Here is a 24996-nt window from a genome sequence, read left to right as displayed (position 1 = left end):
GGGGAGTGGTAAGAAATATAGAGAGAATGAATTTTATCACTTTTTAAATATATTTTATTAATTTATTCATATGACATCTCAATTGTTATCCCAGAATTTTATCACTTTTATTCCTAATGTCAAGAGATGTTTGAAAATTTTGATATCAAAACATGCCCTCCCCCCTTTTTTTTGAGACAGGGTTTCTCTGTGTACTTTGCAGACCAGGATGGCCACCACTGCCTAGTATTTCCCCCTATTTTTATGAGCATGAACAAACAAACAAAAGTCAGTTGAGTCATTTTGATGAACCAAGCTTCCAGATGACAATCTAATCACCATCTTAGTGTGTGTGTGACCACCTCTCCTTGGCTACATCATCAGTTAGTTTAGCTTTGCCTGTAGTTAAGAGTTCAGGTTTAATCCCAGCACTTAGGAGGGAGAGACAGAGGCAGGTGGATCTATCAGTTTGAGGCTAGCCTGGTCTACAGAGTGAATTCCAGGATACCTGCTCTATATTGAGACTCAGTCTTAGAAAACCAAAACAAAAATAAAACAAAAACAGCAACAACAACAACAACAACAACAACATCAAAACAGGCTTAGGGGCAAGCACCAATGACACAAAGAACAGTATAAAGAACTTTTCTCTAATGCTTATGGCTTCTGCATATTTGTTTATATAGAAAACATAGGATAAACTATCTGTAGCATAAAAAAAAACCCAGTCTTTCTACAAACTCTTTTCACAGACCCTTTGATTTCCACGATACTGAGCTCCATCCCTGAGCAGTAAATCCAGAGTATTGGAGGAGTCTATGCCATCATTTATGCAGCCTTCATTATGCACATTTCTTTTCTCCCATTAACTGTAAAGTTGCTTTTGTGCTTTATTTATGCATTATATTATTAAACATGTACATATATGCGTCCACTTACGCATTTATACCCTTTAGCTTTTACTCATTAACGCTCGTTCCCATCTCTGGTGCTAGTCTGTCCATTTAACAGATCAGTTCTTCAAATAGCATTTTTGCATCTCTGGTCATTCTCTACGGTCATTTTCCCTAAACCTCCGCGATGGAAATCTTCCAATTTCGTAACGGCACAGACTAGGATGTAAACCTAAGCCAAATCAAGGTGAAGGCGGAAATCAACTTTCACTTCCGGTTTATTTTCATAGTCCTCTTCAGAGCCGGAGAAGCATTCCCATAGGCAGTGCACAAGAGAGGGGCGGAGCCACGCCTGCGCGCTACTCGAACGCCCGCCAGGCTGGATACGCGCGAACTCACAGGAAGCGCTCATTAACCCTGCTTCCGGAGAGGATTTTCTGTGGCGATCCACAGTGTCGAGACCGGCAAACTCTGAAGCGGGTGTTTAGCTACTCGCGTGGTCTGTGCGCCCTGCGTCTCCAGTGGAACCGGAAGAGGTATGACCCGTCTACTTTTTTTTTTTCCCTACCGTTTCCTCTTCCTGTAATCCTGGGTTCTGAGACCGTGAGTTAGAGACCGCTAAATTTTGGTTACCGTGGCAACCTCCACCACGCCAGTTTGAACCTTTGAAGTGTTTGCGTTAGATGCGCTTATCGTGTGTGGTGGGTCGAATTTCAAAACCAGGTATTTCAAATTTTGCCGAACGGTTGAGGTTGATATTTAAAGAGCTTAATCCGGATTTAAGGCAGAGGACCAAATTTGAGGCTGGCCAACTCTTGGGAGATAGCTCTGCAGGTAATAGCGATTGCCGTCAAGCCCGGGGAGTTCGAGCCCCGGGATCTACATGGTGGAAGGACCCATGTAAGCTATCCTCTGATCTCCACACGTGCGCGGTGGCTTACTCCCACCCATAAACAAAGTGTAATGTTAGAAAAAGAAATCGTTTGTCAGCAGGCTCCAGGTTCGGTCTCCCGCACCGCAGAAAACAAAAAAGCAACGCCGATGCACTAATCCGGACAAGGCTAGGGTGTGCCGAGCTAGGGTAATATTGTAGGATTGCAGAAAAGGAGGGAAATTTCGTGGAATTCTAAGTCATAGACCCAGGTGCTTCAGTAATTGATAGATACACAGAACAGAGGGCCTGAGCATTTTGACAATTAAATCCAAGCTCTGGCATATGGCTGCTTTTGTAGAGTCATTTATTTGCCATGGTCGCCTGCCCACTTCCTAGCCATTTTTGTCATATCAGCTAGTCTGTGTGCTCTGTGTTTCCTAGACCCTTGTCTTCATTTTTTTTCCTTTTCATCAAGTTGCATAGTTTGTCTAAGTGCCAGTTTTTCAGTCCTAACATGGAAGGAAATAAGATTGCTGTGATGATTTCTTAGCTAATTTATGGGCTAGGTATGTAGTTAAGTTCCTGTAAATACTAGCTGCTGCTATTATTGTGTTATGTATTCTTCAGAGTCTTTCTGCAGCTTGAGTTTTTTTACTTTGCAGTTAAGGATGTTTTTGTATGTACTTGATACAGAGCTTTGCAGTACTTATTTTTTATGGATTTAAACAATTATTTTTATTTTATTTTATCTTCTGTGTATGAGTGTTTCCCTCATATATGTACAGTACATATATGCATTTTGAGATTGTTGGATGCCCTGGAACTGGGCTTCCAGAAGATTATGAACTGCTGTGTGGGTGCTGGGAACTGAACCCAGGTCCTCTAGAAGGGCAGCACGTGTTCCTAACCACTGAGCTATCTCTCCAGTGTTGACTCTTGTTTTGTTTAAAAGTGGAACTTTAGTTTTGGCTGTTGTTGACATAAACAGATTCAACCTTTACTTTAAAAGAACTGTCAGATACGATGGGTTTTGTTGCTCAAATGATATTTATTAGTTGGAAAGATGGCTACTTTTCTGTACAATTCAGTTGCCTGGGGACTAACATGTACCGAAACTAACTGTCACTCTCAGTTTGGAATAGATATGAGCTATTTCAGTGAAGAACTGGCAGAGCTTGCTGTGGCAGAGCAGAACAGAGAAACTTCTGTGCTGTCTGAAACGGGAATGCATTTCCCATGGCGTCAGAAGCATATGGAAACTGTAGGTACGTGGACCAGCAGTGAAGGCTTTCACTGTAATGCCAGCGTGTGCTAAGATTAAACACAGACACAAAAATGAATAACCAAGCTAGTTGCTAGTTTGCTCTTCATCTTATTCCTTTTTTTCATTCGTTTTATTTTATTTTGTATTTTCATTTGTTGTTGTTGAGACAGGCTTGTGCTATTTATCCCTGGCTTGCCTTGAGCTCACTTATGTAGCTCAGGCTGGTTTAGAGCTCATGGTGGTTCTTTTACCTCAGCCTCCCGGTGCTGGGATCGCAGGTGTGAACCATGATGCCTGATTATCTTCGTAAGAATAGATGGGCAGTTTTTCTTTTCTTCCTTATAGCTGTAGACAAAAATGAAATTATAAGAAATAATTTTTTCTTTTAGTTTTTTTGCATTTAATAATACACAGTCTATATTATGGTAGATATATATTTATTTTTATATTTTTAGTTCTTTTTTACTGAGCACTTATATATCTTTGGCATTGGCAAAATATTGGGGTTTGCAGATGAACAAAATATGATCTCTTATCAAGGAACACATAGAAGAAATATCTATTTATTTTTGTTTTTAACCTAATGTAGATTCAGACAAGATTTTTTTTTTTCTTCAAGACAGGGCCTATCTGTGTAGCCTTGGCTGTCCTGGACTTACTTTGAAGACCAGGCTGGCCTCGAACTCACAGCGATCTTACCTGAGTGCTGGCATGACAGGGGTGTGCCACTGTGCCCCAAGCAGAGAGGGTTCATAATGGGTTAACTTCTGTGAGACTATAAAGGAGCTGGCTGCTCTGTGTCAGACAGATCTACATGTACACCTCCACCCACACTTTCCTTACTACTCTTGACGCTTTTCTTGGCTCCTAGAATTCAGCTCTCATTTTGTCTTGGCAATATCAAGTTTAATAGTTGCAACGAAAACATTTTCACCACATGATGGATTTCAAAATGAAATTATGTTACTTTCAACATAGATCTGGTGGAATCTGAATCACAAAGTAATATATTATGCTACCAAGTCTCAGAAGATGAGTAAAAAGGCTTTTAATGGACGGAAGGTTATTTGTTATTTATTATTTTTTTTTTTTCAAGGCAAGTTTCTCTGTGTAGCCCTGGCTGTCCTGGAACTTGCAGTGTAGACTAGGCTGGTCTTGAACTCAGAGATCCACTTTCCCCTGCCTCTTGAGTACTGAGATCAAAAGATTGCACCACCACACTCGGCTACATGGAAGTTTTAGAATAGTGCTTTTTGCACTAAGTGTATGTCACTACATATGCACTCTTAATGTCTTGTGTATTGTAAATAGTAAAATTTCTTTTGGGTTGAGACATGACTATAACCTATTGGTTGTGTACAGACAAAATAACAAAAGAACAAAAGGATTGTTGGGACTTAAATCAGAGTAAACCTTAATTTGTATTTTATCTCCACAAAATAGATAGGGTTTCACTTTTTCCTAGTTAGTTTATAAGTCCATGGTAATTGTCATGTATTTATCCCCTCTCTCCAACACGCACATCTGATTTTTGGGCAGAATCTTGCTCTTGGCCAGGTAGACCGCAGACTTGGTTCTCTAGCCAGGATAGAATTAGAGGTGTGCGCCACACAGTTTGCCTGGCCTCTATTTTTTTTTCTCTATGGAAGAAAGATTCAGTATCAATTCTGTTATGTTTGTTTCAGTTTCTGTAAGTAAGTTTGGAGATACAGTGAGACACAAGAGGAAGTGACTAGTGGTAAAAAAAGGAGTTTAAACAGTATATCTGAAGTTCTGTGATGAGCTCTTAAAGTTTACCAGTGTCAAAGCTGGGTGTGGTGGTGCACACCTTTAATCCTACCTCTCGGAGGCAGAGACAGGCAGATCTCTGAGTTCCAGGGGGGAAAAATGACCAGTGTCTCTGCAGTTTTGACAGACGGATTTTGGCAATCAAACGAAGGGCAGCGTTAGAAGCCTTCCCTTTGCCAGCCCCATCTTTTGCCTCAGCTATTCTGTACATTCTGGCTGTAAGGCCCTGACCACAGGCAGAGCTCTCTAGAAGGTCAGTGTCAGGAAGGAGCAGATATGGATATGCACGTTGGTTGTGCTCTTTTTGTTTGTTTTGAGCATGTTGGGGTTCAATTCAGAGTCTTGCACATAGCCTCTACTGCCACTGACCTATAGCCTCTGCTCTGACTGTTTAATTTTTATTTTATTTTATTATGTTAAATTTATTTTGGTTTTTATGTGTATGAGCATTTATGTATGTGTGTGTACCATGTATGTAGTACCCACAGAGGCCAGAAGAGGGTGTCAGATTCCCTGATCTGGAGTCATAGGTGCTGTGAGCTGCCTGATGTGGGTGCTAGGAACTGAATTCTCAGGTCCTCTTACAGAGCAGCACATGATCTTAACCTCGGTGCCATCTCTCCAGCACCCGCCTACATTGTGTTCAAAGTACCTTTGCCTAGTTCCTGTTGGTCTCTAATTACTTGCTTGAGTAAGGGAATTTAGCTGGACAACTAGAGCCCAGAGCCGGGCATGGTTGTGCACACCTCCAATCCCAGCATCTATGAGAAGGCAGAAGGAATCCAAAGTATACTTGGCTGCCTAGTGAGCTTGAGGTCAGCCTGGACCCTCTGAGTCCCAGGAGACCAGAAACAAAACAAAACCAAAAATATCCCTTCTAGCTAAACAGAATCTGTTAGAAGGGAAAAAGAGTCTCAGTACAACCTATGTCTCTTATAATAGTGCGACTAAGCCCAAGTACTCTTAACATGGAGATTGTCAGTACTGTATAGACCTAACAGGTGCTAATGTTTACAGCTGCTTTAATCTTTATGCATTTCCTATCACTGAATTACTGGAAACTTGATCTTAAAAGGTTCACTTTGAGTTCTCTGAACACAGTAGGTCATAAAGACCATATTTCACTAGGATAGCATTGATGACTTTTTCCCATTTTAAATACTAGGACCTGTGCTTTTGGAAGGTTCTCTCCAAATTATTTAGTAAAAGAATGGTCATATATATAAGATATAGGGAGCCTGGTAGCACAGGGATATCTAATATTTAGGATGCTTGAATTGTTTGGTTTTGAGACAGACTTTTCTTATGTAGTGCAGGCTGTCTTTGGACTTGGTCCTGCCAGCCTCTGTGGTACTTAAGTTACTGTGATGTGCCCTCATGTCCAGCTTGGTTTTTAAATTCTCCTTTGATTTATCTATGTCAGTTAATCGCAAGAGTATGGAAAGAGTGTTATGTATTGCAGCAATGACTACTTGCATGAAACCTGCCCCCAGCTACCTATTGACATTCATCATGGGTTGGGGAAGCCACTAGAGCTAATATTGTGTGGCAGGGTTTGTGGAAGTTAGTGGTTGCTCCCGGGGTGGGCTAGGTGGTCAGCAGCCCCTTGTTAAAGCTTGTGTCTGTTGAATCCTGACCCAGAGGAATTCTGTCCGTTGTTACAGTGACTGGTGGGAAGAGGAAGAAGGACTTTGCCCAGACTACGAGTGCTTGTCTAAGCCTGATCCAAGAAGCCCTGCTGAAGCACCAGTGGCAGCAAGCAGCGGAGTGCATGCACAGCTACCTACAGACCCTGGAGGACTCAGACACCTACAAGAAGCAGGCTGCCCCTGAGGTACACGAGAGCGTGACGCTGCTGGAGGCACAGCCACTTGCTGGCAGTCTCACATCCAGCTCCACCCACAGAAGCCTTCTGATCCTCCTGCCTTCGCTGAGTGTCAGAATTACAGGCATGCCGCCACCATGCCTGTTATTGTCAGCTTCCATTGTATGGTCTGCCACATCCTATGCATCCATTTATCAGCGGTTTCCCTGAACATTCATGCATGTGTTTTCACATGGTCTTTTCTTTAATTTCTCTTTGGTATATACCTAGCAGTTGGAATTGTTGTAGGGCTTGTGACGACAGTATTTTTAATCTCCTAAGGTTCTACCAGACTTCTTATCCAAGTGGCTTTACCATTTTATATTTATACCAGCAACATTTAGTGTTCTAACTTCTCCACATTCTTATTGACATTCTTCTTCCTCCTCCTCCTCTTCCTCTTCCTCCTCCTCCTCTTCTTCAGATACATGAGGTTGTGTGGTCAGTCTCCTTGTCATGATTTGTATTTCCCTACTGACTAATGGTGTAGACTGAGGTCCTCAAACACTTGACCATGTTCCTCTCCAACTGAAAACACCAATGGCCTCCCCACACTTCTCTAGAGCAGCAGCCGCAGTGCCCTGACTGCTATGGGCTCCTTCAGGCTGTGCGTCTTCTCTTCCTCATCTGTCCCTGACCTCTTCCCTCTAGCCTGGGTTCTCTTCTCTAGCCTCACTGCCCTTGCTTTTCATGGAGCAGACCAGCCATACTCACCTGTAATTTCCTTTGCTCGGAAGGATCTGTCTTCAGCCATTGCCAACCTCTTCAAGGCCCCGTTAAGTGACTTCACTCTCATACCTGCCTGTGCTTTTTACCCAGCACTCCTGATGTGGAGGTGCACACCTGTAGCTCCAGCAAGGGGAGGCAGAGGCAGAGCCAACCTTCTAAAAATTATTTTTAAAGACACACGATTTTATTAATCTACTTTAGGTTGATAGAGAAATAGACATTTGCTCCCTTGAGAGAAGCAGAGCTCAAGCTCTGTCACCAAATGTGATCTGAGAACAATATTTCATTAAAACTTGTCTTTCCTAATAAATTTTCTTAGATTGACACCCTAAATGTACTGCACGTATACTCAGTATGGATGTCGTGCCCGGGAACGTGGGCATGTCTGTTTCTGCATTTAGATGAGATTGAGATGGTACCAGGGAGCCAGCACTGTAGGAACCTACTTTCCAACTTAGCCATTTTATACTGTTTTTTTAAAGTTCATATTTAGTATGCATCTTAATGGTGCCTTTTAAAGAGTACTAATTTAATAATGGGACTATTATTCTTACCTGGTGTGATGGTTTGGATGAGAATGCCACACAGGCTCTGGCCTTTGAATACTAGTCTCTTTTGTGGCACTGCTTGTGGGGTTTGGAGGCACAGCCTTGCTGGAAGAAGTATGCCTGTCCCTGGAGGCAGGCTTGCAGAGTTTAAAGATTCCCACCATTTCTAGTGCGCTCCCTGCTTTGTGCTTGTCATTTGGGATGTGAGTTGCTTGCTCCTGCCGTCATGGACTAGCCCTCTGGTACACTCTTTTTCTAAGTGGTGCTGTGGTTGTGGTGTTACCACAGCAACCGAAGTGTCACCAGTATGCTGGCCTTTGGGAGGTAGCAGTGATCACCTAGTTAGGAGTGCTGGTTCACTATCTGAAATGTGGGAAGGGCTGGCAGCGCTGGTCTCCATGGAGTGGGAGTGCAAGTTGCTTTTAAACGTTATAACCAGGAAATCCAAAGTCCTGTAGGAAGAAACCGGATAAGGTAAGGATTTATTATTTCACTATTTCTGCTTTGATAGATCATTTGGAAGCTTGGAAGTGAAATTCTATTTTATCACCCCAAAAGCAGTGTGGAGACTTTCAGTAGCTTTGCTGACCGGATGAAGAATATTGGTGTCTTGAATTATTTAAAGGTGAGAATGTAGATTTGTAAGTTTATATTTTCTATGTGTGATTGTTTATAATTGCTTGTATCAATGCTGAGAAGAAAATCATGGAAAACAGATAAGCGCTTCAGGTAAAGGAGAAGCAGGAGGCCCCTTCTGTGTGTGGACTGCTCACGTCCGCGAGTTCAGCCACCTTTCGTGCGGTCTAATGGAGCCCTGTGGTCCCGCCTCTGGCTGTCAGGTGCGGTCCTTGAGAGATGAGGCTGCACATCACTGTGTACACAGACCAGACCCTCATGTGTTTGCTGAAGTTACTTGAGTGAGCTGGCATTTTTGAAAAAACAAAACAAAACAAAACAAAAACAAAAAACAAAAAACCATGGAACAAGTTAGGAACTTAAATATGTTCAAATGTTGTAACGTTTCTGATGTTTGAATAGAACCTTCTCTCAAATTCCTGTTTTTTAATAATAGCTTTCTGCAGAAGGGACCGAGACCATTGCACAGTATAGTCCCTTCTCTGTGTAGACTCCTAAGTAAAAGAGCACTGCTCTTTAGTACTTTTGTAAATAATTGATTGTTATTTTTTTCCTGACCATAAAGGTGTAGAAGAAGCTAGCCATAGCCATATGGCCTGCAAAGCTTAAAGCTTGCATTCTTGGCACATGGTTTTGTTTTTTCTTGTTCAGCTTTCTGGTGTGTGTGTGTGTGTGTGTGTGTGTGTGTGTGTGTGTGTGTGTGTGTGTAGGCTGGAGGTTGACACTGGGAGTCTTTCTGATCTATTACCTATCTTCCTTACCTATTGAGGCAGGTTTTTGCTAACTAGCTCCGGCTACCTAGTCTGGCTAGGCAGTTTGCTCTGTCCTCTGTCCACCCTATGCGCACCCGACTTGATTGGTGGGTTCTAGGGATTCATGGACTGCTTTCTCAGAATAGTTTATCCACTGACACCTCTTCCTCGCTCCACATCCCCTGACTCTAATCACCCTTTTTGAGACAGGGCCTTCCTAGGTAGTCCAGGCTTTCTGGTGTTGGGATACTCTTTCCTGCCTGAACTAAATCCATTCTTCAACACTCCTCGGCAGGATGAGTTTGAGTGTATCTGACGCGGATGAAGTGTTAGGCTGTAGATCCAGCAGGCATTAGGCGCATGAGAAGACTGCTTCAGGTCCCCCCGAAGGCTGGAGGGGAAGCATTGAGTGACTAACTAGTTGAGCTTATAATAAATAAGGGTTTTGTGCCCAGTTTTCTCTTGGTGTTGCACTGTATTCTGTATATATAATTTTACTCTCAATTACTTAGTGTTAGTTGTTTCATATGTCTTTCTTTGCTTGATTGAAAAGTGTACATGACAGAGTATGGACTATACCACTGTGTGAGCTTTTACCTTTTTTTTTGTTCTGTTTTTTGAGGCAGGGTTTTTCTGTGTAGCTCTAGCTGTCCTGGAACTTGCTCTGTAGAACAGGCTGCCCTTGAACTCAGAGAGTCCCCTGCCTCCGCCTCCTGAGTGCTGGGATTAAAGGCGTGTGCCTGGTTGAGATTTCAGTTTTATATGAAGATTCTGGCCGGCATGTTCTGTCCTTCCTGAGTTTTCTGGCTAATCGTCCTGTAATGACTTGAGCCACAGTGGGTTTTTCTTATTGGTGCAGATCTCCTTACAACACGCACTGTATCTTTTACATCACGGGATGCTGGAGGATGCACACAGAAATCTGAGTGATGCAGAGACATGGAGATACGGTGAAAAGTCATCTTCTCAGAAAGTGTTAATCAACCTTGTTCAGGCCTACAAAGGGCTTTTACAGCACTACACTTGGTCCAGAGAGAAGATGGAGTTGTCAGAGCTTGGTGAGTGAGCACAGCCAGCTCTCTATGGTGAAGGGGCTGCTGGGGAGCGAGGATCACACAGAGCACTGAGCTCATCCAGATGCCACAGAAAGAGATTTGTGTAAAAGTAACTTTTATTTGGCTAATTTGTCATCCTGGAGGCTTACTGCGTTCTGGAGGCTTCTAGCCTCCGTACAATCTAGTCTAGGACTAGAATGTTTTCAGCCTCTGAGACTTACTTCTGAGGAAGCTCACCCTTTCTAGCTCTTTCCGAACTCAGTTGTCCGGCTCAAACTCCTCTCTGCCGATTCAATCTGGCTTTTCTCAGCTTCTGACTGAATTGCTCTGCTTGGCCACATTCTAACTTTAGCAATATGTTCTAATCTTCTGGCTTTTCATTCTCTGGCTCCTTGTCTCTTCAACCTGTCTCTAAAACTCTCCTGGTAATACTGCTTCTGAATTGCCACAGATCAGCTCACCTTCTTTTCAACTCCCAGACTCAGCCCAGCTGCCTGAGCGGCACTGACTAGAACTCAGAGCTCTGCAAGTCTCTGTCTTCTGAGTGCTGGGATTTGAGGCCTGCACCACTATGCCTGGACCTAAGCTTTTCTTTACCTGAAACTTGTTCTGTGGCAGGCTGGCCTTGAACTCAGAGATCTGCTTGCCCCTGTCTCCTGTGGTTCCAGCCAGGACACACAGACCTAGGTCTTTGGATGTGATCCTTTGCCACAGCAGACGTGTTTCTGGATTAAAATTTCTGTACAGACACCAGGCATGGTGTGGTGCACACCTTTAATCTTGGGAGGCAGAGGCAGGTAGATCGCTGTGAATTTGAGGCCAGTCTGGTCTACAAAGTGAGTCCAGGACAGCCAAGGCTACATAGAGAAACCCTGTCTTGAAAAACAAAACAACAACAAAACAAAAACAAAAACAAAAATTCCTATATAGATATGCTCTTGGGAGGCAGAAGCTATCTGGAGTTTGAGGTCAGACTGGCTTATATTACCAGATCTTGTCTCAAAAATTCAAGCAAGCTAACAATACTTACTAGTAAAAACTGATAGGTGAGTTTTAAAGTTGTTATGTAGTGGAAGTTTTTATTTCTTTAGAAACTCACTTATGTTACATAAACAGGTTTTTGTTTTAATCCCAGGTGTGAGATATGGAACAGCTTTTAGTTTATCCCCAGCTGAGAATGCCTCATGTGGAATGGAGGGGTCTGGGCCACCTGCAGTTAGTTGTATTCAGAGGACTCTTGAAATGGTATAAATACCAGAATCCAGAGACAGGGGCTGCACTTTGGGAAAAAAAAATGAGAGCTGCTTCCAGGGATGCTCCAGGGTGGGAGGGGGTGGGAGGAGGAGATGGTCGGAGAAGGAAGGGGGCTGCTGCTCCTGGAGATCCTGACAACTGAGATTGGTGTTGCCCCAAAGAACCCACCCACCCTGACCAGCCGGAAGTAGTTAAAGAGAACTCTGCCCCGTGTCCCTTCTAACCTTCTTTCTTTCCTACCTACAGTTGGGGGCTGGAAGGGAAGTAGAGATGTTAAGGAAGCCAAATAAAATAGAGTTAAAAAAAATAGCACCTATAGATGGGTGTGGTGGTGCATGTCTTTAATCTCAGCACTTGGGGAGGCAGAGGCAGAGGCAGGTGGATTTCTGTAAGTTCGAGTTCAGCTTGGTCCACAAATCGAGACCAGGACAGCTAGTGCGACATAGAGAAACCCTGTCGTAAAAAAGGGGGTGGGGGGCGGAAAAAGCATCTACATCGTTATCTACTCTTCTTCCATGTGGCACTAGAACTCACGTTATTTGGTGACTGTTTGGGCTGTGATGTTTACTACTCTTGTAGACGGGTAACCTTGTACATTTCTTTTTTTGCATGCAATTGGTGGCTCATTCTGCAGTATGATTGAGGGGGAGCTTTCAGAAGATCTTTAGCCTCATGTGTCTTTAATGAAGAAGACAAAACAAAACAAAAAAAACCTGAAAACCATTCCTGCCCATATAATAGGTGGTTGAGTGGTGGCTATTTTAGAGTCTTTGGTACTTTAATGTAATTTTATCAAAGGTAACCACCTTTAAGCCCAGTACTCTGGAGGCAGAGGCAAAGCAGAGCTCTGAGTTTGAGTCCAGCCTGGTCTACAGAGTGAGTTCCAGGCCAGCCAGGACTATATAGTGAGACCCCAATTTCAAAAACAACAACAACAAAGCCACTAGTCAGAGAGATGAAAACACTAGTTTCTCTAGCCTTCTGAGGATGTGGCTGAGGACCTGCACCCGCCACAGCTGACTGTGTGTCTGTCCGGTTTAATGAGCTTGCTCATTGACGAGCTCCTCCTTTAAATCTAAGGAATGCTAGGGATCTGGGTTTTGTTCTTTCTTTCTGTCTTTCTGTCTTTCTTTTATTGTTTTTGTTTGTTTGTTTTTCAAGACAGGGTCTCTCTGTGTAGTCTTGGCTGTCCTAGGCTCACTTTGTAGACCAGGCTAGCCTCGAACTCACAGTGATCCACCTGCTTCTGCCTCCTGAGTGCTGGGATTAAAGGCGTGCGCCACCACGCTTGGCTGTTTTTTTCTTACATTTACTTCCATATCATTAATCTGCTTTCCAGGTCTCATTCCTAAGCACAGACTAACACTTATCCAGCCACTGGGGAAAGAATACCAGTGCGCCTTTTTGCTTTGCAGTATCCTCTGTGCTTCTGTTAGCTCTTGCTTTTGAAAGACTACCTTTGCTTCTAGGCTCTTATGGAGTTTAAAGAGTACAATTCCTGTCTCCATCACCACCACACAGGTTAAGGAACCGGTCACTGCTCTCACCTTAGCCTGCTGGTTGCCAGTGTGCCGGTCTTCTTCCTCTCTTCTGCACCTAACTTGTAATCACTCCTGTGCTGGCCAGTTTTCTGTCAACTTGACACAAGTTGGAGTCACTAGAGAAGAGGGAACCTTAGTTGAAAAAATGCCTCCATGTGAGTGGGCTGAGGGCAAACCTGCAGGGCATTTCCTTAAGTAGTGATTGTTGGGGGAGGGGGAGCAGTCCATTGTGGATGAGTCTGAATAGTTTATACTTGGACTCATACTGTACTGTATTTTGGGCCTCACATGTTTTGCTCAACATTAGTTTTCAGACACATGTATCATTGAATATTTCTAGTTTATTCAGTTTTACCATAGTAAAAATCTTACAGTATGATATATACAGCAGTTATGCCTTCTGTAATTAATAATCACTTAGATTATAGTTTGAGTGTGATATATCTATCTGAATTATTTATTTTTTAAAATTTAATTTACAAAATAGCTAATGAAACCTGAGAAAATGACCAGGCATCCCTTTTCATTACTTCTTTTCACTACACTAGGTTTTCGTCAGGGCAACAAAGCAGGAAAATGCAACCATTCCTATACAGATGACATGATCCTGGAACACAGAATACCTAAAAAAAAAAAAAAATTCATTAAGAGCTCTTCGAGCTGTGGGGCTGGAGGTGACTCAGTGGCTAAGAGCACTGATGCAGGCTGAGGCCTCGAGTTCCTAGACTGGTGACTGTTGTATCACATAAAGAGCGACTGAACTTTGTCTTTTTCTGCCTCTGTCGAGATGACTGTTGATTTGGTTTAGAGGGTGGGTCTTGCACTAATTGATAGTCAGCTGCTATGCTAGTCTTGGGTGTGGTGTATCATTGCTTTTTATGGGTGCGTAGACTGAGTTTGCCAAGACCCTGATGTTGCTGTGTCCATAGTAGCACGTGTCCTCCTTACACTTGTCACGGCTCAGTGACCTACCCACTGGAGCTCTGCTCATGGCTTCTCTAAGATGAATTTCCCAATCTCTTATTTCTCAGCAGATAAGGATGATTGTGTTTACACTGTGAAATCCCAAAAAATGCTCAGCCAGAGCTGCAAGACATCTGCAAATATCTGTGCACTGATTAAAATTCCTGGGGTGTGGGACCCTTTTGTGAAGAGTTATGTGGAGGTAAGCTGTTGATTGCATAGACTGGGGTGGTGATGCCCTGGTCCCAGCACTGAGAAGCCCAAGGCAGGACTGCAGCAAGTTTGAGGTCAGCTTGAGGTATAAAGTGATTTTAAGGCTAGCCTGGGCTGCATTCATAGTACAACTCTGTCTCAAGAAACAAATACAGGATTGTATCAGTTTGATTTTTGTTATCTAGTCAGAAGGAAACAGAAAATGCTTAATTTTTTCTTTTTTAGTGTAAATAATTTCTGCTTATTTTATTAACATGCTGTGTAGGTTTGTCTTGTTTAGTATTACCCCTGTAATTTTTTTATGGTTTGAATGTAAAATGTCCCACAAAGACTCATGTGGAATGCTCAGTCACTTGCTTTGTGAGACAGTGGAACCTTTATGTGGTAGGCCTAGCTGGAGGAAAGTGGGCCACTGGAGGGTCCAGCTCTTGACCTCTTCCTGTTCAGTGTCATGTGACAAGTGGGTGCTGCATGCTTTTAGGGGCTAAGCTGCACCCATGTCTTCTGTTTTGATGGATTCTAGCTCTCTGAATGATACATTCAGAAAAAATCCCTCCTCTTCCTCCTCCTCTTCTTTTTTCTCCCTCCCCACCCCCAATCCTGGAACTCATTTTGTAGACCAGGCTGGCCTTGAACTCAGAGATCCCCTGCCTTTGCCTCCTGAGTGCTGGGATTAGCGGCATGCACCACCACTGCTTAGCTAAATCCTTCCTCCTTTTAGCGCCTTGGTTAAGTTCTTGGTGGCACTGACAAGAAAGGTAACTAACACCTGTCATGCCAGACACCTATAAAATGCTTAGCACTGTAACTGTCAATGGAAAATCCGTGTTTTATTGTTGAACATAAAGAAAAAGCAGGATAGTTGCTAAAGACATGGTAGCATGTAGAAAGAGGTGGGTAAAAATCACCTAAATCACAAAGTGGGGTGAGGAACACAATGGCTGTTAGGCAGTTTGTAGAGCTGTCCCGGTGTCTTGGAGTCGCTGCAGAAGGACCGAGGGCTTGGGTGCTGCTTTGTGAGAACTGAGTCCTGAAGTACCCATTTTGTTCACCTGTGAGTGACTTCAGAGACTGGAGCTCTAGTTACAATGTACTGCTTGGGGGCTGAAGCTAGCAGGGTGCTAACATAGTTGATTACTCTCTTGGGCATTATAGTGTTCTCTGCTTTGGGAACTTGTGTTTCTTACAGAACAGTTCTTACATTGAGGTTTTACGTTTTTCAGGAACAAATACAGGGAAAAATGAGACTACATGTGGACCTTTGATCTTGTTTTATAGAAGTCGTAGGAATGCTGGGAAAGCAAGAGTCGTGTTGCTGTCGCCCACTATACTGTATTTGCCACTTGTGTGATATTTATTTATTTTTGCTGTTCTCAACAGTAAGCTTGTATCTTCTTTCTGTGGAGTTATTTTACAGAATTAATCTAAGACATACTTTTATTTTATACAGATGCTAGAATTCTATGGTGATCAAGATGGGGCCCGAGAGATACTCACCAATTATGCGTATGATGAAAAGTTCCCATCAAACCCCAACGCTCATGTCTACTTATATGAATTTCTCAAGAGAGAGAAGGCACCAACAGCGAAGCTGATCAGCGTTCTTACGGTATGCAGGTTTCCTAGTGTTTGACTAGAGGGTCTGTGTCAGGGCTTGCTGGGGAGGCCGTGTGTGGGGTTGGAGTACAGGAAGAGAAGGAGGAATGGCACAAAAGCAAGCGGAACAGCCAGGCAGCCCTTGAGGATCGAGTAGCTGAGAGCTTCCTAAATCTCACCAGAAGGTTCTGGACTCTGGTGATTACTTGATCTGGGTGGCAGTTACATGAATGTGTTCAACTTTATGAGAACACGTTGACTGTCAAACAGTACTTGTTTGCCATAACAGTACATGCATTTCAGTAAAAATTGAGTTGAGGTATAAATTGATAAATCATGAAAAATGTCACTATAGGAACCAAGTTTTAATAACTGCTGTAATAGGTGTGTTGGTATTTATTTCTGACCTTTGCTTTATTGACCTTTTATAAAACTAAGAGAAACTAGTAAAATTTGCTTTTTGTTCTGTTGAAAATAAAGTCCAAGTATCCCAGGAAACAGAACAAATTCATTTAAAAAATTAATTTTTGCCTGTGTGCCAAGTGTCTGTACATGTGTCATGATGCACTTGGAGAGCTCAGAGGACAGTTGGTGGGAGCTGGTCTCTTTCTACCTGGTGCTCCCTGGGGATCACACTCGGGTTGCCAGTTTGGCAGCAAGCACCTTTACCAAGTGAGTCCTCCTGCTGGCTCAAATGCATTTTTAATGTTTCAAAGTGAGAATTTACTTCAAATCCTCTTTGTTCCATAGTCATTATAGTCTTAAGAAATAAAATATTTTTTTCTTCCCATTTTTTACAAAAGAACTGTTAAAATATTCCCATTCTTTTTACTGTGCTTTGTTTGAGTATATTCTCTAAAATTGTTCTTTTCCCTTTAGGGTTTTTATTTCATCTAACTATTCTGTGGTATTTTCTATGTGAGTTCTTTGTGTTCTCTTAAAATGCTCTGTCATGTAGCGGAGAGGCTGGCCTCACATTTGTTCTGCAGCCTGGGCTGGGCTCAAGCTCCTGTCTGTCCTGTCTCTACCTCCTGAGCACTGGGATTACCAGCCTAGGCCACTATACCTGGCTTCCTAATTTTTCTTCTTCTATTCTTTCTAAAAGTAAGATCTTTTAAGTTTTTAACTATAGCAAGCAGAATAGGCATGTGCACTATTCAAATAAAAAGTCTGTTTACTTGATCTATTTCTTCCAGTAAACCTTGCCGTTTTCTTAGCAGTAATTTTGAGAGGCGGAGGGAGGGAGAATATAAACGAATGTGTGTGTGTGAGAGAGAGGGAGGGAGGGAGGGAGGGAGGGAAGAGGCAGGCAGCCAGGCAGGGGGCGGCCGGGGAGACAGAACACACCAGCGGTCAACCTCAGGTGTTCTTTTTCAAGAGCTATCTACCTTGTTTGTTTCCTTAAAAAAAATTTTTTTTTTTTGGTTCAGACAGTACCTTGTGTAACCCTGGCTGGCCTGGAGCCCTCTGTGTGGACCATGGTGGCCTTAAAGTAACAGATTCACCGTCCTCTGCCTCCTGAGTGCTGGAAGTAGAGGTGTGTGCATCACCACACCTGGCCTGTCTTGTTTCATGAAGCCTGGTCTCTGACTGTAACTCCCCAAGTAGTCTAGGCTGGCTGGTCAGTCAGCAAACCACAGGGATCCACCTGTCTCTGCTTCTGCAGTGCTGAGCCTTGAGGCGTGCCAGGGTTCTAGGGATTAGACTGATGTCACTGAGCTGACTAGACTAACAGTTGATGACTGAGAAGTGTCCCCAGAGCACACGGGAGTTGTGTGGGCATGTTCCAACCTCCCTACACATGCACATGTGGGGACTAGGTGTCTGCTAGGGTCTTCCTGTGTTGTTTTCCACCTTGTTATCTACTTTCTCCCTTTATTTTTATTTCATGTGCATGAATGTTTTGCTTGCATGCAGAAAAGAGTGTTGGATCCTCCTGGACTGGAGGTGCAGACGGCAATGAGCTGCTATGTGCTCTTAATCACTTAGCTGTCTCTCTAGCCCCTCTGCCTTTTTTTTTTTTGTTTGATTTTTGTTATTTTTTTTTTGTTGTTGTTGTTGTTTTGTTTTTTGAGGCAGGATTTCTCTGTAGCCTTGGCTGTCCTAGACTCGCTTTGTAGACCAGGCTGGCCTTGAACTCACAGCGATCCACCTGCCTCTGCTTCTCGAGTGCTGGGATTAAAGGCGTGCGCCACCCGGCAACCCCTCTACCTTTTTTTGACGCAGGGTCAGTCCCTGAACTGAAACATCACCAATGGGCTATGTGACCAGGACAGTGGGTTACCTCCCCGATCTTCCTGTCTCACCCTGAGCGGGGACCATGGGTGCATGCTGCGACAACGGGCTTTTTACGTGATACTGGCAATCTGAACTTGAGTCCTCACGCTTGCAGAGTGAGCACCTTACCCTCTGGACCATCTCCTGGAATTTTGTTTCTAAAATAACTTAGCAGAGGATACCTTCCTATGCTCAGATCAAAACTGGATAAAGCAAAGTACCTTTTAAGTCCTTAATTCATTTACTGAGAGCATATTAGCCAGTAAGAACTTTACATGGAAGTAAAGTAGAATTTGAGAAATGCCTTTATAGTGTGTAAATCACTAGACTGTTTTTTCTTTCAGATTCTGCATAAGATTGTGCCATCCCATACACTAATGTTAGAATTCCATACGCTGCTTAGAAAATCAGGTAAAGCTGTGTTTTATACTCCTTTGTGCATCTAGACCAGATGATGGACCAGCCACCTATGACTCAGGGCCACATCTACTCATGGCTTCTCTGCACCCGCCATGTTCACTTGCACCCCACCCCCTTCAAGGCCGGTGGATGGTTTTGCATTATGACTGTAGAGCCTGCAGCTGGCATGGAGATTCTGCCTCCATAGCTCACAGAGCTTAAAATGCTTGCTGTCTGGTCCCAGGAGAGAGCCTCGGGAAATAGGAGGACAGATGCCTTTCGCTTGCTTGTGTGACTTGCCTCTAGTCAATCCCTTGAGGGCTTCAATGCAGTGCAGGAGAGAACGTGTATCTTAGGAGGAAGTGGGCTTGCCTGAGCCAGTTGCTACTAAGTCTGTAGGTCTCAACCTATAAATACCCAAAATGCCAAGTAGGGCAGGTGGTATTTCAACAGAGGGTATAGCTCACGGTCTTGCCATCACAGGATGGTGAGCACAATGAATTGTTTTAAATAGCCGACCAGAAGGCTCGCAGTGGACAACGCTCCAGTAGCTGGACGCCCTTCTTAGCTCTGTGCCCTTCTCTGGTACCTCTGTAAGCTTGGACTGTTGTGACTCTTGCAGAGACAAAAGAACACCGGAAACTGGGCTTGGCCGTGCTATTTGAAGTTCTGGATTTCTCTGGATGTACTAAGAACATAACTGCCTGGAAATACCTGGCAAAGTATCTGAAGCAGATATTAATGGAGTAAGTTTATCACTAGTTCACCATAAGTAATAGTCCCACATTTTAGCTGTTGCTTTTAAAGTTTTACCCTTGATATTTTTGAATTCCTGTAAAGGATCTTTAGTTCTTTTTTCTGAGTAGCAGAAGCTAAGGGGAAAAACCCATAAGCCTAACACACAGAAATTCTGTGTATATACTTCATGTCAGCAAAATTGATACTGCATCTTAAAGTGTGTGAGTTGTAAGGTCATGGCTGCTGCTGCGTCTGACGTGTGCATTGTCAGCACCACATCCTGGGTGAGAATGTCTGTTCCCTGTGTTCTCTGTGTGAGAAGGGAGGCTTCCTGGAGTGAAGCTTCACTTCAGTGTCATATCCATTTTGGCTGCAAGGAAATCCTGTGTTTGAGAATGCTAGCTTCAGGCTTTAGAGCTGACTTTATGTGTGCTCACAAGCGTAGCAGATTAGGAGTGACTGTACTTTAGCTGTTGTTAGTCATGGGCCTCTAAGGAAAACATGTTTTTGCCACGTGTGGCTTGTCCTTGCAATTGCACACTTTACTCGGATGACTCTTCTTAACCCTCAGAGTATAAACTGATGTGCTGAATTGAGTTGGTTATTGCGTGAGACATTAGTCTGCCATGTTCTTGGGGCCCATCGCCCAGGTTCATGTCACTAGCTAGAGCAGTGAGCACACATATAGTCCGTCTTCATCAACTGCTCACATTCCGATCTGACCACAGCTCTGTCACTTCTCCGACCTTCCCTTTTCTTGTGTTTCTTTCAGAAGACATTCTGCTTGGGTTGAAGAAGAGTGGAAACCTAGGAGAAACTGGTGGCCAGCCTTTCACTTCAGCTTCTTTTGGGCAAAGAGTGACTGGAAGGCAGATGCTGGCTTGGCTTGTGAGAAAGCGTATGTAGCTGGCATCCTTTTAGGGAAAGGTTGGTGGTTTTGTTTTCTGTTTATTTGGATGTAGACTTAGCCGATTCTGATGCTAGAAAGTGGGCCCTGGCTCATCTTTGTGATACCCAGGGGTCTTAGGTGCTTGAGAAGTGACTGGAGTGGGCGTGGGAGCCTGAGCAGGGCCCTCATGAGGTCTTATGAGGAGTCCTGTGTGGCTGGCTTCCATGTCCCGACTCAGGACATCAGATACACAGTGCAGACCTTGCTGTGCAGAAGGTCACAGAAAATACAAGGATGTTTTTTTTTTTTTTTTTTTTTCTCTCTCCAAGACAGGGGTTCTCTGTGTTATCTTGGCTGTCCAGGACTTGCTTTATAGACCAGGCTGGTCTCGAACTCACAGCCATCCACCTGCCTTTGCCTCCCAAGTGCTGGGATTAAAGGTGTGTGTCACCACACACAGCTCACTCTTTTTTATTTTGGATGGATGTTCTTTTTTGAGGGGGGAGGGATTTCCAGTCAGGGTTTCTCTATGTAGCCTTGGCTGTCCTGGACTCACTTCGTAGACCAGGCTGGCCTTGAACTCACAGCAATCTGCCTGCCTCTGCCTCCCAGTGCTGGGATTAAAGGTGTGCACCACCACACCCGGCTGGATAAATGTTCTTAATTGACCTCAAAAATCTTCTTAGCTCCATTTTATATTCACTCACCTGTTGGGTGAGGAACATTTTCTCCTCTTAAGAGAAAGAATACCACCTATTAAAAAAGTCTTCTAAAAAAAGGAAACTTGTCTTTTATTATGGGATATTTTGGCCAGTAAAATGCTTACCTGCTTTATACCACTAACACATGTGCAGTGGAGCACACTACAATAAAACTGCCATTGGGCCGGGTGTGGTGGTGCACGCCTTTAATCCCAGCACTCGAGAGGCAGAGACAGGCAGATTGCTGTGAGTTCGAGGCCAGCCTGGTCTACAAATTGAGTCCAGGACAGCCAAGGCTAATACAGAGAGACTCTGTCTCAAAAAACCCCAAAATAAAACAAAACAAACTGCCATGAGGTATGTCCAGAAATATAAAAGGAGTGCTTCAGTGAGCACTAGGGAGCCCTGTGCTCAGGAGCCTGAGCTCCCCTTTGTGGTTGGTATTACTGTTCAGTGAGATCCTGAGGCCAGCACTGTCTGCTGCACTAAGAGGGCATCTCATGGAGTGAGAATCTATGTGTGTTTCACATAGTGAGCAAGGTTAGGAAAAGGTTGGTTCTGTAAGACAGGGGGATGAACGCAAACAAAGTGCCACTTCTAAAACACTGGTGATGAACAGAGATGGGCTCACCTGCGACGCTCTATTTCCTGAGCACTGAGCCCCGCCCACACAGGCAGGTTAAGGCAGCCAGGTCTGAGCAGAGTCTGAAGGCCCAGTAGTTTTCAGTCCTCTTACTTGTCACTTAGAGACACTTGTCTGTTGAGAACGGGCACTTTTCTTCTGTCGGGGTTCTAGCATGAGCTGAGTTTGCTTCTTGCTCTGGCCACGTCATCTCATCCTCACAGTCTTGGTTGGCTCTGCTTTTTCTTAGGATGGGGTTGACAGCTGTCCTTTCTTCCATGTTGTGTGAAGAGCAAAGCAAGTCCCTTCCTCTCTCGAGAGACCTTTCCTCACAGCTAGCATCCCTGTTGCCTTCCTCCTTTAGCTCTCTTCAAGCTAAAGGTGACATTCCTTCCAATTTTCTATATAGGTAAAAGCAGAAACTGTGTTTCCTTTCCGCTGTAGAGTGGTATGGAGTGTTTATGGAAACAGACCAGCACCTGTCTTCCACGCCCTCAGGAGGCTGGTGGGAGGATCATTTGAGCCCAAGAACAACACAGCTAGATCCTGTCTCAAAAGAAACACCACAATTTATTTTAGTAACACTAAGGGTACTACAGCCTCCACCAGCAAAATGTTGCCCACCAGCATGGTGTCTTCAAGGATGATAGAGAGGGTGCTGCAGTTATGGCGTATAACCTAGCGTTTTCTTAGGCAGATAGATTTATGTAAGTAGAGGATATAATAAAGTTAATTTTTCATATGATTTGTGATTGTTTTACCTTATATAAGTAATCACAGCTAGGCCTGGTAGTATAGGCCAGTGGTCCCAATTACTTGAGAAGTTGAGACAGGAGAATTGCAAGTTTAAAAGTTTGCCTGCGTTACATAGTAAGTTCAAGGCCAGCTTGGGTAGCTAACTTAGTGGGACTCTTTCTTAAGATTAAAAAGTTAAAAAAGAGGCCAGTGGCAGGTACTGGAGAGATGGCTTGGTGGTTAACAATGCTTTGATGTTCTCAAAAAAGACCCAAGTTCAGTTCTCAGCACCCACATTGGGCGGTGGACAACTGCCTGAACTTCAGTACCTCTCCTGGCCTCTACAGGCACCCACGAATATGTGACGTGCGCACATCACACAAACATACATCAATTTAAAAAATCCTGAAAATCGGAAGTAAAAGGTGTGGGGTTACAGCTCAGGGACAGAAGCGCTTGCTAGCACGTGCAAGGCCATAGGATCAGTCACCAGTCTACAAATTGACTTCTCTGAAACACTTCAAAGTGCCATAAGACTGAAGAGCAGGTAGACCTCCGCGGGAGCAGTAGAGCCTTGGTCAGAGTGTGCTCTCCGTCCACTGCTTGCTAGAAGGGTAGAAGGGACCGTGTTTGCTCATTTCTAATCTATAATATGTTTATTCTAATCCTCCACATCCCTGTTTCCTACAGGGAACCTTCTTACTGTCCTAGGTGCCACTGTAGCTGATTTACAAGCTGGCATTCAGAGGGAAGCTGGGTTAGGACAAATTAGCTTTTGGGAGGCTTGTGTAATAAGTGGGTGTATGTAATGTGACATCACCACGGCTGAGCTTAGGAGGAAGGGTGGAAAAGGAGTTGAGGTGTTTGCTTTAATTATGGGTGAGACATGCCTTTGCAGGCAATGCTTGCTCTCACTGGCGAATCTTTTACAGGATGCCTAAGTCACATTGGCTTATGTGACACAAATAAGTCTACTTTTATAATCATTAGTGGACTAAGACTGAAGCAAGAGTTTTAAATATTAAGTATACTCAGATTGATAAATATTAACACTTTCTCTTATTTTTGTCTCATTTTTTAGGTTGCAGATATTTTCGGTATATTTTAAAACAAGATCATGAAACCTTGAAGAAGAAAATTAAACAGATGAAGAAGTCTGTGAAAAAATACAGTATTGTAAATCCAGGTGTTTGCACCTAGATTTTTAAGTTATTTAGTGGCTCAGTGGTTATTGAGTGTGTTTTTTGTTTCATATTATAAGAAGGTTGTTTAAATTATTTAAAATTTTTTGTCTCTGTGTATACATGTGTATGTAGAGGCTGCTGGTCAGCTGTGCCATTCCTCAGGAGCCTTGCTTTGAGACAGGTCTCTCATTGAAACCTGGGGCTCTGCTATAAGACTTGCCACTCCATTGTCCCCTAGGGATGCTTCTTAGTCTAGGATTATAATTGTGGGCTACCATGCTCAGATTTTCATGTTCTAATTTATTTATTTATTCATTCATTCATACATTTGTTTGTTTATATGTGTATGTGTTTACATGTATGCACACATGTGCACATGACTTGCCATGTCATGGTGGAGGGACAGCTTGCAGGAGTTGGTTCTCACCTTCCACCATGTGGGTCCTAGGGATTGAACTCTGGTCATCAGAGTGACAAGTGACTCTATCCACAGTATCATTTTGTCAGCCCTCTTTATGTGGGTGCTGCGGCTCAAACTCTGGCTTACTAAGCTATTTATCCAGCCCTTTATTTCTGTATTTTTTTATATTTCATTTTACTGTCAGTTATAGCTAGGAAATAATCTTACTGCCTTTGCTGTTTGTAAATGTATATACCTATGTTTTTCTTTTTTATAGCATTACACCTACATTTTAAAGGATGATTCTTATACTTGATTGGATGAGTGATTAAATGAATGTTTCTTTTTTAAACAGAAGAATGTGTTTGTTTAATGGAGAACATGGCTCTATTAGAATAGTTACTTTTTGCAGATGGCCTGCCCATGCTGTTGTGAGCACACACCCTTCCAGATTCTAACTGCCCGGGTGACGTTCACCAGCATGAAGGACACGCCAGCGATGAGCGGCTGTGGAGACACTAGGAGGGGCGCGTGACTCTCCAGCGACTCTAGGGGACTGATTCAAGTCAGCGTGGTAGAAGAGGCCGTGGCCTGGCCTAAAGGGGCATGGTGGGCTAGGATAAGCCTTAGAACTCAGATGTTCCCTCTCCTTTCTCTCTCAGAAATGTCCCTCTGGTACAAAGTAAGCCTAGTGGGACAGCTTGACCAGAAGCCAATGACACATTCCAGGAACATAAACTGGGCTCTGTAGTGTATTGTGCTGGTAAATGCTTCTTCAAAATGATCTTGGCTCTCGTGCAATTATTGTTGAAGTGACTGGTATTTGGGTTCCAGGAAGGCTTACGAGCGTTCAGGTGACAAACCACACATTTCCCCATTGGCTTATAGCCCTACCAGTTTTAATAAATGTACAATGAACTTGGGCAAGTTATGCTTTGTCAATATTTTTTTTCTCAGTAGTTTTTTATACTTGGGGTCGGGGGAGGCTATTAACAAATAACTTCATAGTAGACAAACGAGACAAATGGATGTTCCATAGCACCACTGTAAGAAAAGTTGGAGTTACCACACTAAAAGGACCCGCTTCACTGAGCGTGGGTGG

General features: G+C 43.5%; 1 protein-coding gene across 7 annotated transcripts; it reads left to right on the top strand.

Moving 5' to 3' along the window:
* The first annotated feature begins 187 nt into the window (after positions 1-187).
* TAF1A (TATA-box binding protein associated factor, RNA polymerase I subunit A) lies at positions 188-24678 on the top strand. 7 transcript variants are annotated; one of them, XM_084763612.1, is made up of 11 exons: positions 188-1408; positions 2879-3011; positions 6463-6632; positions 8451-8564; positions 10187-10385; positions 14209-14342; positions 15804-15962; positions 18571-18637; positions 19248-19371; positions 20136-20290; positions 23392-24678. In XM_084763612.1, the coding sequence occupies exons 2-11, from the start codon at positions 2891-2893 to the stop codon at positions 23508-23510; spliced, it is 1362 nt and encodes a 453-aa protein (XP_084619738.1). In that variant the 5' UTR covers positions 188-1408; positions 2879-2890; the 3' UTR covers positions 23511-24678. The 7 variants fall into 7 exon arrangements, with proteins under 7 accessions (XP_084619738.1, XP_084619741.1, XP_084619742.1 ...); XM_084763615.1 differs by having other exon boundaries at positions 1169-1408; positions 2889-3011; XM_084763610.1 differs by lacking the exon at positions 188-1408 and adding an exon at positions 1430-1595 and having other exon boundaries at positions 2889-3011.
* Positions 24679-24996: the final 318 nt, after the last annotated feature.

The sequence above is a fragment of the Acomys minous genome, assembly GCF_964271855.1.
Source record: "Acomys minous genome assembly, chromosome: 1".
Taxonomy (NCBI): domain Eukaryota; kingdom Metazoa; phylum Chordata; class Mammalia; order Rodentia; family Muridae; genus Acomys; species Acomys minous.
Note: the sequence above shows the minus strand (reverse complement) of the source record. Positions and strands in the feature narration are given on the sequence as shown.

What these genes read in the sequence shown, in the direction of transcription:
- TAF1A (XM_084763610.1), top strand. Translation starts at nt 1,556, where the DNA reads ATGCGCTTATCGTGTGTGGTGGGTCGAATTTCAAAACCAG. An exon ending in GAAGCATATGGAAACTGTAG is followed by an intron (nt 3,012 to 6,462) that starts GTACGTGGACCA and finishes CCGTTGTTACAG; the next exon opens with TGACTGGTGGGAAGAGGAAG. An exon ending in TACGCTGCTTAGAAAATCAG is followed by an intron (nt 18,638 to 19,247) that starts GTAAAGCTGTGT and finishes TGACTCTTGCAG; the next exon opens with AGACAAAAGAACACCGGAAA.